Genomic DNA, 18,553 nt, shown 5'->3' on the forward strand with positions numbered 1-18,553 from the left:
TTACTAGAATATTTCATTGACTTAATATTATATTTTAAATATTGTAAAAAAAATGAATGTTATTACACAAACCTAATTTTGAGTTTGTTTCCCCCCTTTCATTGTGACATTTTAGCTACAATACTAATGTAGATTATAGTTTTACTGAATTTCAATTAAAAATTCGACTATAATTTTATAACCTTGTGACACTATTTAAAATAATGAGGTGCTATTGAGAAATATTTATCATAAAGATTTGATTTGATCATATCATGTTTAATTCATATTTTGGATAAACCAAGCCTTCACAAAATAATACACCCTACAGTGTATATATATATATATATATATATATGTGTTTAATTAAAACAGTAAATTTACAATCAGTATATATAATATATAAATAATGCAATAAGCAAATATGATATTTTTGTTTGCATCTCTATAGGACGAAATTTTAAGGATAGAATAGATCCCTACATTAAATTCAATTTTCAAGCATTTAGGTAAGTTACCTATAATTTTTCAAAAACTAGACTATTTAGTTTAAGGAGATTCGAGTGATTGCTATAATTTCTTTATGAGTTTTAAATAAGTAAAATAAGCAAGTTTATTTAATTTAGATGTTGATAAAATGAGTAATTAACACAGTATTATTTACAAGACTAGTTATTTGTAATATACCAGGAAGGTTTTGGTCTTTAACATACAGATATTGAATAAAATGCTCAAATAATAGAATAGTTTTAGAATTTAAGTCCTTTGCAAAGATCCAAATTTAAATAATGTAAATTGCAATACATCCAAATAGATGAAGTCGCGATTTAAGTTTTTGACAGTTTAGCCTATAAGTGAGCGGCCCGAGTGAGAAGTTTATCAAAAATTAATTCTAACTTCTAAATATTTGGTTTTAGTAACTTTGGGTATTGAGTACCTATCATTTATGTAAATCGAAAATCATTCTACATAATATGAAAGTGACCTAGATCAACACTGAGGGGTTGCAATATTGCTAATATACTTACATCTGAATTAATTTTAATACATAGACTAAATACCCTATAGTAATATTCGATTAATAATACAAAGACCTAGCATAAAATGTCTATTTTTCTTAAACTAAATACATGTATGTTTTACAATTAATAAAATTGCGCATATCTTGACGTAATAAATATATATTTTGAATATAGTAATTGTACAAAATATAAATACTTAAAATCCGATCAATAACACTTAGATATTTGATTTTGTATAATATATTACTATATTAGTAGTATTATATAGCACCAACTACTGCTCAACATTTAGTTTTATTTGTATTCGTATCAAATATATCATTGTACACCGAATCATTACTTTATAATTACAATACATGTATCATAAAATATTAATTATGATATCATGATCGATTATTTCCTATGTGTATTATGTTTCGTGTTAACTTTTGTGAACAAAAACTAATAATTATTATGGTAAGTGAATCGGTAAGTATAATAAATCAAACGAAATTGTCACTGTTAATTAACTTGAACGATAATAATCATTACCTTTAATCCAATCATAACTGGACATAAGCAATTTAGAAATATAGACTGCGTGGTCAGAATAAGTAATTTATGTCAGTCCGTCGTCGTCGTAGAGTGCAAAATCACATCCGTTTGTCCAGGATCCGTTTGCTAGTTACCGTTCCCTTGATCACAAAGACAAAGAAGAAAACACCCTCGGGGGGTTATCTTTGGATAAACAAATCATATAACAGGATACGATTGCGTAATTTGCATACATCGATATCGACTTTTGCTTTAATTTTATCGCCATTGATAAACTGTACCAACATCATATTGTATACTGTTGCGATAATAATGCACAGTCCGTTTAACTCGGTCTCGCCTAATTATATAGCTTAAAAATGTATGGTTGCAAGTAGATTATCCTATTGGTAATTTAAACATTTTATTAAATAGGTATATTGGTTGAACATTTCGAAAACAGTACTAAAATATTACTCTAAACTCCGTGACAATATTATATTGTCTTATACATGTCGTAATACGCCCACTGATTCAATTCTTAGTACCTACTATACGTACGCCGCCATAATATATGTGATATCTATAATTATTAAGCTATTGATTTATTACAATCGTATCTATTGTGATTTTGGTAAAATATTTAAATAACAGGTATAATATCTACACAATGTATTTGTATGCGGTTTTTGTTAGATCACGTGAGCGACTTGGCCGAGGTATGCAGATGTTATCTAGTCAGTGGTTACAATAATTCAAACGGTGATATAATACAATCATTACACTATTGGCTAGGATAATATTTGAGATTATAATGTATAAGATTACAGAACGTTCATAATATTATTAATTTTAATTAATTGTTGAGGTACCACAAAATTTCAACAATACGTTTAGAAAGTTCGAAGCACCCAATCACGCCATTTACTGAACAAAAACCATGTCTATAAAGCAAAATTGTATTTTATTAACGTCACCATCAATCATCATACTTTACATCGCTATGGTCACATCTATGTAATTTGCACTTTCGTCGAGACTGAGTATATGTTATATTATTTTAGTAGGTTCACACAAAATACTTAATTAAAATATATTGTATTGGGTATACAGCGTTCTGGTTCTAAAAATTATTAATAAAATCCCAAAAATTAGTATGATCATCATGTTATATGACCATCGGTAATACTAATATTATCATATAACATAATTTTACACGATTACAATTATTATTATTCGACGCGGAAATAATTTATTATTTTCGTGGACACTCGTGTTGACAATGACTTACATAAAACACAAGAATTTTGAAATTTACTTTAAATAAAAATTACTACCATGTTTTCTAAAACACTGTATACTATATGTATTATAATAATAATACTATTAAACTTTTTATAGTATTACGTATTATGTACATTGTACAACAAAAATAATCTAATTAATTAAAAAAATGTTCTTTTACTTGCGTCTTATAATTTTATATTCAATAGGATATTGTTTTAAAAATAGTATAATATCTATGTAAGTATACATTAAACTCAAGACGAGAAAAAGCACAAATAAATTGATATAAGTAATACTTTATTGTCTAAAAAACTATTTTTAAACAATTATTTTTATATTTATCCAACTGATACTTATAATAATAATACAAATAAAACATGAACTGTAAATACTGTTTCCTTTAACATATTATTATCTTTAATAATTCTAAGCTATAAGTTGTAATATATTTGCTATTAATTAAAAAAATAATAAAAATTGTTTCGTAAATATTAAGATTTACTACAAAAATAAGGTATATTATCAAATAAACAGCTATAATATATATTATATTATATACATTATATTTATGTATATAATTATGTTATTATTATAATAATAATTAATACTTCAATATTTTTTTATTATGCATTAATATATTTTTGAGTGTATAGTATAATATAGTATCTATATACTTAAATATACACATTTATTTTGTGATGTATTTGTGTGTGCACGCGCGCGCAATAATTAATCATTCATCTAAACATTTTACAAACGAAAAAAATACGGTCGGTAAATAATTTATGTATCTAGGTATATTATTTGTATTATTGTTGTTTTTTTTTTTAGAGTGTAATAGCACATTGTAATTATATTTTTCGCATGACAACTTAGCTTACCTACGTTACATCATACCTATATTCTTAACAATAACACTAAATGTTATAAACTCATGCACAAGCTGTTTTATATTCTAAACAAATTAAACAAGATGGATTTTAAAACATGCGATGTTAAATTGGTTGAGATAAAAAAAAAATAAGTAAAAATAAGTTAGACAAATGTTGACTCCACATTTACCTTGCCATATTCAACAACCTGATTTTGATTCATCTTATCTTATTTGTTCGTTTTTATCTTTTAACACACCCTGTTTGTATTTTGTCAATGATTTTGGTACAAAGATTGGCAATAATAAAATAAAAATAAACAAAATACTTCATATTTTGTGTTGATTCATGTTTACCAATAACATGTCCTATACGTGTTTAATTTAACATAACGTCTAAAATGGACATAGAAATATATATTGGGTCATATTGTCAATTATACGTTTGGACAATGTACAGAGTATATTTTGAAAATGACTATAATAGATTGTTTCCATATGTAGAGGTAAACTTTGGTACAAAATAGAAATCAAAACCAAAAATTATAGGAAGAATATAGATAACATTATTTATTCTTGTTGCGATATCCTTTTTCTCATTCCTTGATGGTTCAGACAACTAATTTGTGCCAATCAGCTATTTGCCTCCGTGGTGCATTCATTACTTCTTTCCAGTGACGTTCAGCAGTAACGGATGGATTATCCGGGTGTCCCATTAAAACTCGCCCGATTATCTAAAAACATAAATATTTATTAATTCATATACAAATTTAATATTTTTAATATTACATTTTAAGCTCTTTTAACGTAAACTTTATTAAACTTTTATTAAAGCACGTCATTGAAAGTTTAAATAAATTTAAGTATTATTTGTTCAATTGGGGCAATCTAAATTTTCTTTTTTAACTCACTTCGTTTTTAGTGACTCTGTCGTGATCGAAAACACAAAACTCAATACACACATTATGTAAATCAACAACGGTTGAGGGCAAATCAAACACAAATGATTCGTTATAAACCGGGTTCAATGTACGTTTTTTCATGTGAGTCCGTTTCTTTGATATGCGTGTTCCGTCAACTAAGAAATTTATCTTCACAAATGGATCTAAAAATAAAATATGTAAGTAATCACAAAACCCTGTTTTCATATGGCACCTCTAAAATATTATAGTTGAAATTTAAAATTGTTTCTGTAGTAAAATTATTTTAAGACAATTAAAACAAGTGCCATATATTGATATTTAATTTGATACTGCAATATGAATTAATATAATATAACAAACACAAAATGTTTTTAAACTTACATTTCTATTATGATTTATGCCATTTATTATATTATATAAAATATAAATAACTACAAAAATCAGTTATAATTTATTTAAATTTTAAAAATATACCAGCCAATCCAGTCAAGTCCATTTTAGGTAAATTTCTAGCCTTCAGCACAACTACTGTTACTCTTCTAGTTGCTGGTTGCCAACACAAAGATACCAACAATTCTCCCCGATTGGCGATTTGTGATTGCTAAAATCAATATATAAAATTACATTGTACCAATTTTCAAATAAAAAAAAATGTTAATTTTAAATCTTCGCTAATTTATTAATAATCCATTTATCATTTCATATATCAAGAAAAACGTCGTATTGATAAACGTAAAAATGTCTTAAAACTTAAATTGTTTACAATAAAGTGAATATGTAACAAACTAATTAAACAAAATATATTTATTGATTACGTGTATAATTTACCTATACAGTATTTATGGACTAGAAAAGCGTAGAATTAAAAGTTTATATTAACTCTGTCCTGTCATAGTCATGTGTACGGTGTACAACTTTGACTTTCAGAATAGTATAATTTATCAAAATTGAAGCCGAACAAAAATGTAAATAAATTATTCATAGATATTTTATTTTTAAGAAAAATTGTATACACAATTGTTATTTTTTCTAAATTAACTTGATTTGTTTTTATGTTTAATAGGTAAAGTTATAAAATTTAAATACAATATTCCTCAATGTAATAGAAAAAAATAATAAAAAATAATCATCGTATCATAATACATACTTTAACACTACGAAGTACAATATCCTTTTGAATAGAAACTTGTTCTTTTTCAATTGATTCTAATACATCTTTTTCATTCAAGGTAAAGAAAACTTCACCAATCAAGCTGTCTCTGGAGTAACGATCAAAACTCAGTATGGCAAAATGCAATGTCATAGACTAAAATAAAGTTGTCTTGTCATATAATTTATAAGCAAATAGTATAACTAATAATATCACTTGAAGTTTATTAGTTTGAATTCCAAAGAATGTAAAATCTTCGTCATACACTGGATTCCTTGTTTTCCTCAATACTCGTGTCTTAACTTTATGTTCCTTATCAGGCAATAATTGCAGTTTTACGTAAGGATCACTAGTGCCGGAATTTTTTTCTTTGGGTGTTAAGTCCATACATTTGTTTATATTGACCAGAAGAACTTTTTTGTCTTTTTTATACCTAAAACATGATACATAATAATATTATCCATAAAACTAAATTTTTATTCTTGAAATTTGTATTGAAGATAAAGGTAATCCTAATTTCTTGTTCTCAACAGAAAATCACTATTTTATACCTTTCAATAAGACAATAACAACTTCCATATTTTTAATATATCACTTCATTAAACCAAATTCAAAGCATTTTATTTACACAAGTATTTCACTTATTTATAACATAAGAAAATTAATTTAAAACAAATTAGATAACAATTTTATGTTTATATAATTTAAAATGTAAATGTTGCAATTTATAAACATTGTCTATGTCTCCCTACTGAGTAATGACCCTACTACATAAATTATCTACAACCAACAATAATTCAATAAAATTTTAATCATTTAGATTTTTGTTATTTCTTCTTCAATCCAAATGTGTAGATATTAGATATTATACTGTTATAATATACGTTATATAGAATGCCTTAAAAAAAAAATGCCACAAGCAAAAATTTACTCTTATTTTATTAAAAAAATTAAATAATTTATTTTACTTAGGTGAAACTATAAATGCTTTTTTTTAAAATTGCCCAAACATATTATTTATGTTAAACTTTATATGATAGCGCGATCAGTAAAACTATGTACATAATAAATTGATAAAAAAAAAATAATTGAAAAACGATAAAAGGTACTCATTTTTAATTAATATTTTCTTCGGACCTTTAATAATATATAATCAATTTTATTAAGTGACTGTTAGCTTATCAGAATAATAACATGAATATGTTTTTGAAAGTCCATAATACATTTTTAATACTAATTTATTCTTTATGTATGATATAATTATGTAAACAATCAATTAAATCTAATTATAATATGCATTATATCTTACTTCAATTAATAATATAATAAATCAATGTAAAAATTAAATGGGTTAAATAAGACGGATTATGCAGTAAATTTCATATAAAATAATTAATACTTTAATACTTATTAATAAACTCACCGAAGTTTGAAGAAAAGTACTCCCATTTTACCAGGTGTATCATTTGGGCCAGTTTCAGTTTGTTGCTGATTATTTTTCGATGATAACTTATTATCTATTTCATTCTCATGTACAACTCTATAAAAATAATATTTATTATTATAATAGTTTAAAATACTAATAATATAATAATAAATAGCATAATATACATGATTAGTCCTGTAGAGTACTAATCGTACTACACCAAATTTGTTTAAACTTTTTTTAATTTTGTTGATATATCACAAAAATCAAATGCCAAAACACTAATAAAATTTAAATTTAAAAAAATGTGACTCTAAATTATTACACCCTTTCAAGTTTAAAAATATATCAATATATCAACACTTTGATCAATCCTGTTTGCATAATTTATTAAGCATATATTAATTTACTGCAATAATTAGATAAACCTGTGAAAAATATTGTCAACAACTTCTATACATTTAAACATGAACCATTTGTGACAAAAAAAATTAAATTTTAATAAAGAAATATTTAATCTGCGCTCTAGAGAAAAATAAGAATATTTGTCACAAGATTATTTACATGAAAATCTTGAGGAAGGAAGCTACCCAGTGATAGCACTGCCTTTTGTTTGTTTCTGACTATTTAATTGTTATTTACTCATTAAAAATATCTCTATACCAATTCATTTTCAATCGTCTCGGAAGATTTCCAGGAATTGTACCAGTGGCTAGATCAGATATATAAGGGGTTATGATGAAGACATGAAAATAATTAAATAAAAAAAACATGATCACAATAATAATAAAACAATTTAAGAAAAAAAATTGAATTTTATACAAATTATACTATTTTATATTTTACCAAAAAGTGTGTTTATCTAGTACCTATTTATCAAATATGAGATTAAATATTAATAAATATTATTAACTAATTTTTATTTTTAAGTAATACTTTAGTAAATTAATTTTAACTGATAAAACTCAGAAGTAACATGTTATTTTCTAGACTACACGGTCGTGTAATTTTACTTTGCTTATAAGTTATAAAATGTCTAACACGTTTTATGTTACAGAGATATTAATTTTGCCGCCAATATAAGAGCTTATAAACTAATAATAAACTATCCTTGAAGTCGATAAATATTTTCAATCTTTTGTGTATTTTTCTATACAAAATCTATATTTATGTAATTCAATGTATAAACTACTATATGTATCGCTAATTTATATATAATACCTTTGTGATTTTATTATTATACTCATGTTCAATTTAAAAAGGTATTTTTCCAATTAATTTCTGATCCACTCACGTGAATAATATTGGATATTATTAAATTATTTTATATTTTAACGAAAAAAATTATATATTTTCTATCAATTTACAGATGCACTTAGTGTTAGACGTTAGTTAATATAAATCAGTAAATTAAATAAGTTTTTTCAAGCTTTTTATAACAACATTTAAAATTCAAATAAAAAATTAACTTACGACAACGTATGTGTAGGTGGCTGTACAGTTTTTTGTTCGCAAGTCGGACTTATAGTTGGTGAATGTCTAGACGTTTTCTCTGATCCGGTAGGGCTTATACTTCCATCGCCCTTAAAATCAAATATTAGTGTAAGTGTGGACAAATTAGACAACAAACAACACTTAATAAAAATATTATTACAACAGGTGTTTTGCTGCCTGTAGGACTTGGGCTTTTTTTCAAATAATGTGATCCAGCTGGGTTTTTAACAGCCTTTACGGCTGTTGTCGGCTTTCGATGGTAAAATGCTAAATGTGGTTCTGAAGCTGCAGTCGGTAGTTTACTTTTGTTTTTAAACCATAACAGTTTTTTCTTAGCGCAAATATGGCATGCGACAATCAAAATTCCGAATACTATAGCTGCACATCCTCCAGTATACAAAATTTCAGTCGTTCCATAATCTGTAATCAAATCATTATTATTAATCATACATGTTTGCCAAAAAAAAAAACTATATTAAGTTTAAATAAATATATACTTCCATAATATTTTACTTCTAAAATATACTTCCTTGATATCTAAATTCTAAAAAATGTTATATACCTATATCTATTTTGTGGTTTTTCATAATAAATTAAGTATACTCACTACCCACTAGTACAGTGTTTGATTGAATAAATGTTTACGGGGATTTATAAAATATGTTGTTAATACACATTCTAAAGAACATTAAATTAAGTGTCCAACAAATAAGAATTTGAAATTTAAATTATAAATGTATAATGTTATAAAATGTAAATAAAAATGTAAATACTAGTAGTACTAGGCTAATAGCTACTTTAGAGATAATATATAAGTTATAATTAGGGAACAGATTTTATTGTAAATCCAAATTTTTATTGGAATGAGATATTTTAAATCTGATAAAAAATTTATACGATTTAGATTTTAGATCATTCTAATTGAAATAAACCCAAATTTATTTTACATATTTTTACATATTTGGTAAATAAGTAGATATTTTAGTAATTTTTGATTTTTTCATTGATTTTTTACGACGTTTAATATCATCTGCTTCGTCTAAAACAACAAGCTATATAACTTTTGACAGAGATATTTTAATAGAAAAAATCCAACAAGGATCTCTGGAAAGTGGAAATTGTATACAAAGTATACAACATAAATTTTATAATTTATACCTTTTTTTTTAATTTTACAAAGTACTCATATATTAAACAGTGTAGGATTATACAAATCAAATTCCAAGCATAGTTTTTCTGTCTCCTTTACTGTCCTTCACTTTTATAAAAAAAGTGTGTGTGCGTACGTGCGTGTGTGTGTGTGTGTGCGTACGTGCGTGTGTGTGTGTGTGTGTGTGTGTGTGTGTGTGTGTGTGTGTGTGTGTGTGTGTGTGTGTGTGTGTGTGTGTGTGTGTGTGTGTGTGTGTGTGTGTGTGTGGTGATACGAATAGTTGGAGAAATCAAACTGATAAACACAATGTTCGAAATTTTAATACTAATAAACTGATAAACTGATTAACAAAAATTATATAATGAATAATGATAAAAACAATAAATATTATCATTCCTTTTCTATATTAAGGTCCACAAACATTGTGACAATTAGGTTGAGTTAGAAAATTAGGTTAATTAAATGTAGGCAGACAAAATTGATTACTATAGCAACGTCGTCTTGTTTTAATTTTGTGACGCAAAAAATCTGTCAAAAAATCTGTTTAGAAAAAATCTGTCGTATTTTTATTGTGTCTCTATCTTTCTTTACTTCGAAACAATTTTGATGAGTTTAATATTGTTCAATTTAAAATTTCCAATAGTTAGTTTAATTTTACAGTTAATTAACAACAAATAAAATAATTTAATTGGAAAATAAAAACGGAACTTAAATCAAACACAAACACAAAGAACTTTACCTATCGGCTATTAGCAATTATTTATTATATACATAATTATCTAAAACTTAATAAAGAACCATTTATATTATATTTGCTTAAGCTAAGTAATGATAAAAACGGCTTTTGCATAAAATAATCTAAAAAAAATAACTTTTCATTTTTAATACAGGTAAATCCAATCTTCTAAAAGGTTTCTAGAATCAGAATAAATAAATAATGTGCCTTTTGAGCCTAGTTACAATTTAAATATTGCATAAAACTCAAACTATAAAACTAAATAGTTATTATTTCTGAAATAGTATAGATTAAATAACTATATAAAAATTGAACTCCATAGATACCGTTTTTACAGGATGTAAACATAAAATTCAGATTAATGAATTTTAACTAAAATACTTCCGTTGATATAACAATTCATAAAGTCCTTATGCGAACATTTTTTTATTATTGTTCATACAAATATCTTATGTTATCCAAGACTAAACTTAAAATGTTTATTTTATTTGACTGATATTTATAAAAAATTAAAAAATTAAAATAAATTGAAAATACCAAATATCAAAAAATATATATATATTTATATACCATGTATTAAAATGCTAATTTTAGTATTTGGTAAAAATGTCAAGTATGTACGATAATTCGTTTTTGAATTCAAAAAAAAAAAAGAAAATTGATTTTATTGAAATTTACATTGTGTAAAATTCCCTGTATTATCAAATTTTTTTTGATTTTTTCCGATTTTGAAAAGTATTTGACATTTTTTACTTTCACTTCCCCAAAAGTGCCATTGTATTGGTACAAAAAACGATTCCCAACAGAGATAGTTTATGAGCCTATAACACAAAGTATATTTCGTATTTGTTTTTATTGCTATTAGTTCAAGCAACTTAATTGTACTATTAGTATTTAGTAATTTAGTAGGTAGAATTCATTTTTACTGAAAACTCTTCATTTGAAAATATTGTGTGCATACAATATAATAATAAATGCAAAAGTTCTATGTCCCTATGAATAATTTTTTGAACTATAAAAAAATAATGAATATCGTTATTCATAATTGAAATATGTAATTTCATCAGGCGTGGATCCAGGATATATTTATTTGAAGGGCATGGCAGAGCGATAAAAATGGACACGGACGAAACGCTATCGGTAAAACAATGTATTTTATCGGCCGCCAAAAACCGACATTCTATTACCTCTCTCCCCTTATATCCGCGCCTGAATTTTGTCCTAATTGAATTAAAAATCTATAAAAAAAATTATTCTTATATATTTTTTAAAATTTTTGTTTTCAGTACGAGTTAGTTATGAATAACTTTGTATTACATTTTCAAGCCTTAACTATAAAAATGACTCATTTTATACATTTTCAACTACAAATTAATTTGCAAATTTTTAAATATCTCTAAGAACAACTTTTGTCGGATCTCTTATGAAATTTTCAAGTATTTTTAGTTTTTTACCCAGCAAAAAATACTCTAAGTCGACTAAAAACATTTTTGAGGAATCAACAAAGAAATTTTAAATTGTCAGAACTTGCTTTGATGACGATTCGTAGTAATATTATATCATTAAATATATAGATACAATTCCGATATTTAAAAAAAATAAATTTTACATAATTCTTGTGTTATAAATTATAATATACCTAATATTATAAAATATAAATACATAATACAAAAATAAATATTTATAAAATAAAATCTATATAACTAAATGACCACCCCCCCCTACAAAAATTCCTAGTTGCGGTTATGCTAGTGTTATAACTGGTAAATTGGCCCATACTGAGTATAACTCTTGTACACGCCATTGATACCAATATAATATTTATATCTTTGATCTTATTATCTTACAAGCCATATCAACAATCTAAGTAAATAAACAATTATTAACAATTATTATTTTTTTTAAATAAAATATGCAATTTAAAAATGTTTTTTACTCGAATTAATATTGTTTGGTTAACCCTGGGGATTAAAGCCGTCATATTTATGTCATTTGTGTTAACATTTAAACTTTTATAATAACACAAAGTATAAACTTGCTGAAAATTAATAAATCCAACCCTACTCATTTTGTAACTATTATTTATGCAATATAATGTAACTACAGGTAGGTTTGAATATATAAAACCTAAACCTACGCAATTATTACAATTAGATTAATATTTTAATAATTATTAATTGTTCGTTAAATCGTTAATATGTACATATTTATGTATATTCCCACACAATGTCCACGAATCGTATTAAACCTTTGAAATCAATAAATTCGGTAAAGTCTTGCCTTTTGTCTAAATTTAAACAAATTTTTTTGAATATTAAATGTATATAAGATAAATTACAAATTTAATTTTAATTCGTATAGATTATAGGAGCATAAAACGTGTGTTTAGACAACTAATACATTATAGAGTTGTTGTTTTACAATGGTGATATTTATATTGGAAAAAATAATTAAAAAAATTTGAACAGTTTTCAATCAAAACTGACATAAATCAACGTTTATTAAGTCATTGATTTTACGAAAATGTAATTTTCTTTTTAAATACCTAATTTATATATTTTTTTTATTCATAATGAATTGAATTACTAGCTATATATATTCAATTAACACTTAAGTAAGGGTACCCGCCGCCCTACTTCAAGAAAACATATCATTCATAATCATAAATGTAATTAATTTCAAATCGTGTACCAATTTTCTATACAAATACGCATTATATAATTTCCATGGCAATGTGTATACGCCATGTTAATGGGTTTTACGTTCATGAAGAGTAAACATAATGGGTACACTATAACCCATATAGCATATACGTTACACACTCGGGCATCTGTCGTTAAATAACACTGAATCCGGGTAAACATACATAATAATAATAATAATAACCGCGTCGATAAATATTGATAAAAATTAAATTTCTAATATTTCTAATTAACGTGGTTATAAGCCATTAGACGGGTATTGTTCTCGGAAAATATTACTATTTTTGTATTTATTATTATTAATTTATGTTTACGCGGCGTTTTTCGGTGATATCGCGACGACTCGTAGATGATAATTATTATTATTCTATGTCATAATCGAATAACGTTATGACAGCACAATATTATAATAATTGTAACGTGTCCTTTTTTTTTTTTTTGTTTTTTACAGCAGCGCTACTCACTTGCGAACAGATCACCGTGTTCGGTTTTCTCGGCCACAGGGTCTTGACTCACGAATCCCGTGGCAGGCATGGCGTACGGACCGGACGGACGCGCGCGGCACAACTTGCCCAAGAACCGCCGGACGACTGTCGCGTCCCGAGCCGCAAAGGATGTCGGGCGTACGGGTTGGACGACGGGGCGAGCGAGGAGGAGATTCGGGCTGTCGAGCGGGAATGACGCGGGGTGGGGGCGGGGGCGCGCTCGATAAAATGAATGATACACGTTTCCCGCTGTATATCGCGCCACCCGTGGACGCCGCCGATGCCGCCCGTCGCCTTCGCTTGGACAAGCGCACAACCGACTTACCGGAAAAACACACACTTGTTAAGCTCAAAAAGCTTGGACGTGGGCAGTTGTTATATTACACGAATCGAGCGTGGAAAATCTTCCGACCATATATATATATATATATATATTTATATTATGCAAAGCTGTAAATATCGAGAAAAAAATTTGTCACTGCAAATTTTTCGTAACCAGTTACTATCCATATATATTATATACAATATATAAAAATGTATAGAGAGAGTAAGACGCCCGAAGACCGGTACGAAAGCTTCAAGCTGTACGGTCTGTACGCGGCGTTTAATATAATAATGTCGTGAATAATATTATTACCCTGTGCAGTATATAATTCAAAAATCCGATCATACTAATAAGTATAGTCTTTCCATATCTTCTCTTTTCGTAATCAATATTTAAACTATGTGATGGTAGGGTGTCACTCATCGTATTAATAATTTATTAATATCGATTTTAATAAAAATTCTTTTCTATTGTCCAACACGAACGGCTGCGGCTGTATTCATGATGTGTTATAAATGTATAACTTAAAACTACTTGAAATTCATATTTTGTAAACCGCTTATATTAGGTATGTTAATAATAAAATATCATATGACTAAGACTTAATGCAGCCATACAGGTAATCTTTCACACGCAAGACGCTTTTCATAATATGCAAATCGTTTTTATAGAAGAAACTTTTAAATTATAATGCACTATACGGAATATATAATTTTGTTCAAGAATTATTAACGTATTATTAAACCTCGAAATGTATAAAGTATTAAATTTTCTATAGTAATTTTGTTTAAAAAAGAAAACATGTAGATAGCTACAAAAAACGTTAATATAGTAGATATCTATTCAAGATATCACGAGTATCAAGGATACACAGACATTAAGTTTGAATAGATATTTTATTTCAAAAGAAAACGGCATTGGCATTTTTCGAGCGTACTTAAATGTCGTCAATACTATAAACACTATACAGTAAAATATATATAATATAATCAAATTATATTGATTATTGGCTAGAAAATGTTACCACGTATAACAAGGTATAGCAACGTAGTAGATATTCGCTGTGTTGTTGAAAATAAAGCATTGCAACTATCTATCACTAGATAGCGATAATAAAATATAAACTGTATGCTTTATAGATAGGCACATCGACACCGGCGATTTATTTATTTATTGTCCCTAATATTTATTACTCGTAGTGTTAAATAGTTGTTTAATCAGTTAATTAACGTAGAAATAAAAAAAACACCAATGCTCGTAGCTATCAATACAATCTGCCGTATGCGAAGAACGCATAGCTGCAAAAACAAATCCTCGATTATTTGTGTAAGATTAGTTTAAGAAATTATAAACACGTAATGTGCGCAAGGCAGGAAAAATATGGTTTTAAATGGTGTTGCTAATATGACGCGCAATGTATTTATTGATTTTTTTTAAAGCGTTAGAAATTATAAAAATCCATACTGAAATATTGTACGAGTATATTCAATGTAATATATTACCGACAGTCAACCGATCATTATAGCAGAATTGTGGATTTATCGTATACAAAATGTGTTGCACAAAACAATAACAGAATGTATTATTGCTAGAGCATTTTTAAGTTTTACACTGTCAACAATACTTCATTAACACATCTTTCACTTCGTTTTAAACTAATATATTTGATAAAAATACATTAAAATAACATGAACAATTTCTAATTAATTTTTAGTTAATAATTCATAACAATTTTCTAAGGCATGAAAATATAATGCAAACTTTTAATAGTATATTAAAAAAACTTAACCAAAATTTGTTGTCAACATTTTGTTTAATAAACGTTTAAAGTTTATTTTACGGTAATTAGTTCTAAACTCAAAACACTAAAAACTATTATAATTGATTTGTCGATAAAAGATAGTTTTCGAAGGTTCTTTTTTTTTTTTGTTTCGAAGTGAAATTACTGCCGTCAACAGGTTGTTTCTCGTTAACTGTGTAATATGTACTGTCTTGATTGTAACCATTAACAACCGACCTCTTACAGATTTGAATTAGATTTAATGTTATTTTTTTATATAGATAATACTAAAGATTATAATGGATCCTACGACCTACTTGCGACAATTTTATTTTTAAATTCTAAAGCCAATCGGTAATTATTATATTAATTATTGATACTAATAAGTTAGTAAATTAAAATGCTCTTACTAGTTAACTAGTTACTTTACATCAACAAGATTAATAATTTTTATTTCACTTGGAGGATGATACATTAATACATAAAGTATAACAATTCTTAGAATTTATAAAACCCTTAGTTTCTAAAATGCAATATCCCATGAAGGCGTGAACAAAAATATGATATCCAATATACTTAATATTGTCTATTAGGTACTCTATTACAACTTAAAAGCCTAGAGTTCGTAACAATATTATACTTAATGAGTTTACAAATTTATAATCTGTCAGTGATTCAAGTCTCAAATTCCCAAGCGTTAGTCACATTACTCATTCACGTAAAATAAATTTCGATCCTACAATTCTGCCATCGTTTTGATATTATAATTTGTATCTAATGTAATAATATTATCATAGAACCATATTATATTGACACGCGTGGTACGTACTAAACTTTACTGACGTTCACCAATGTGCCCAACAAAGTAAAAATAATAATTTATTTTTCTCCACAGATTTCGTATTATACAATAGATAATTAAATACAGTATTTTTCCATTTTGTTCTCAAACTGAAAGTCTTTATAACCCAATGCACGATATTAAGAAAGAAAACGTAAACAAAAAAAAACATTTCTTCGTGGGGGGTACGATCGAGCTTATGCGGGAGCCGCCGCCCCACTGATATATAATAGGTATCTATGGTCTCTATCTATATATGTGTGTGTGTGTGTGTGTGTAATAAACATATAAATATATATTAATAATAATCTTTTTCACATTATTAATGTATTATATTTATCTATAATGTATGAACTATGTACATAACTAAACTAAAACACATGTGTATATGGGGAAGGTAATAATAGGAAATTAATTATGAAATATTTTACGTTATCAACAATTAGCTTAGCTGATTTAATTAAAATACAGGACAAAAAATAAAAACGCATATCTATAATTAAATTTAAAATGTAACTTGCTTTACATTATTAATTTGAAATTGTATATTATATTGTTGATTGAAAATCGTTAGAATGTATATTTTAAATATTAATTAAAATATTCTATATAAAGAGTGAAGCGAGGTTTACTTATGCTATTTCTTTCAACTAAGTTTATATTATCATGGATTATAAACTTAATATTCATTCATTTCAATAGTTTTTTAGGAGTTATGAAAATCTGCCAACCAATAACTAATTTTATTTTAGGATATAAGATCATCGTTATGAATGCTCATACATTTGGCAATTAAATTAAACATAATTTATGTTATAAAATGTAATTGGCTGAAAACAATTAAAATTTAAAACTTATATAGGTACATAATAATATGATAAATATTATACAAGTTATTGTTAAAAATATAAATAAATTCGATTTTTGTGTTTTTCAAAGAGAAAAGTTGATTAAATTTATCAATCATCAACTCATAGGTTATACATTTATAATATTATATATATATCAGTAAGTCAAGAAAACAATTTTAAATCATTTTATGTTTTTACTTTAATATTACAATTTAACATTTTAATATTTTATTACAGTGCTAAGGCTGATATTAAAAAAAGTTAATTTAATGAACGTTGTTGGTATACGTCAATCTACAAACAGTTCGAAAAGTACATTGAATAAATTCAAAAATAACGTCAGTGGCACAACTAATTGTTCTGAAAATATCATTCACAAACCACCAAGATTCGCAGACGAATTTATTAAAGTTTCTTCGGTACGCTACAAACCAGAAAAAATCTACACAAAACAATGTCCAGGTAGTAAACCTATCTGTGAACGTACACAATGTCAATATAGTACACTTATCTATGAACATGCTTACAAAATATCACAAGGTCAAAGTTCCAACTCAACAATGAAGTGTCCTTACACATGTATCGATCAACAGTCCACAAGTAAAAAAGTTAAGACATCTTAAAATAAAAAATTAATTATTGTTAATCAATAAGTATTTGTTTTTTATACCAATTCAATACTCATATATGTAATTTATACATTAATATTTAATGAAAAAATAAAAAGACAATTCACATTATTTACTTCTCTCAACCCCTATAATTGCAATTCTGAAACTACTTTAGTGATACATATGAAACGGAAAAATTATTCCAATCATCTCTTTTCTGTCAACAGAAAAATTGATTATATAATATCATAAACCCCTGCAGAATGTATAACACGTCGTTTCAAGTAGGTAGATACGTGCAACAAGTTCATAATCTGATATATCCTTGTATTAAAAATCTATGCGCAACAGTACAATACATATACTCATGTGTAATAAAACGGCAAATGTATACAAAAAATAAACAT

General features: G+C 26.1%; 2 protein-coding genes across 2 annotated transcripts; one reads left to right on the plus strand and one right to left on the minus strand.

Moving 5' to 3' along the window:
- Positions 1-3,978: 3,978 nt before the first annotated feature.
- Positions 3,979-13,876, minus strand: LOC132929915 (synaptotagmin-4-like). The gene is made up of 9 exons (XM_060995551.1): positions 13,718-13,876; positions 8,826-9,085; positions 8,645-8,754; positions 7,169-7,285; positions 5,962-6,178; positions 5,743-5,901; positions 5,070-5,196; positions 4,584-4,777; positions 3,979-4,406 (listed from the first exon to the last, which is right to left on the minus strand). Exons 1-9 carry the CDS (start codon positions 13,785-13,787, stop codon positions 4,284-4,286), a joined length of 1,377 nt encoding a protein of 458 aa, XP_060851534.1. The 5' UTR covers positions 13,788-13,876; the 3' UTR covers positions 3,979-4,283.
- Positions 13,877-17,803: 3,927 nt separating this feature from the next.
- On the plus strand, positions 17,804-18,280 carry LOC132929183 (uncharacterized). The gene is made up of 2 exons (XM_060994336.1): positions 17,804-18,027; positions 18,076-18,280. Exons 1-2 carry the CDS (start codon positions 17,805-17,807, stop codon positions 18,156-18,158), a joined length of 306 nt encoding a protein of 101 aa, XP_060850319.1. The 5' UTR covers position 17,804; the 3' UTR covers positions 18,159-18,280.
- Positions 18,281-18,553: the final 273 nt, after the last annotated feature.

Source organism: Rhopalosiphum padi, chromosome 4, assembly GCF_020882245.1.
Source record: "Rhopalosiphum padi isolate XX-2018 chromosome 4, ASM2088224v1, whole genome shotgun sequence".
In the NCBI taxonomy this organism is placed as follows: domain Eukaryota; kingdom Metazoa; phylum Arthropoda; class Insecta; order Hemiptera; family Aphididae; genus Rhopalosiphum; species Rhopalosiphum padi.

Coding starts and splice junctions, on each gene's coding strand:
- LOC132929183 (XM_060994336.1), top strand. CDS start 17,805: ATGAACGTTGTTGGTATACGTCAATCTACAAACAGTTCGAAAAGTACA. Junction 18,028..18,075: donor TATCTGTGAACGTACACAAT/GTCAATATAGTA, acceptor AAATATCACAAG/GTCAAAGTTCCAACTCAACA.
- LOC132929915 (XM_060995551.1), bottom strand. CDS start 13,787: ATGCCTGCCACGGGATTCGTGAGTCAAGACCCTGTGGCCGAGAAAACC. Junction 9,086..13,717: donor ACACGGTGATCTGTTCGCAA/GTGAGTAGCGCT, acceptor ATTTGATTACAG/ATTATGGAACGACTGAAATT. Junction 7,286..8,644: donor CCACCTACACATACGTTGTC/GTAAGTTAATTT, acceptor TTATTTTTATAG/AGTTGTACATGAGAATGAAA.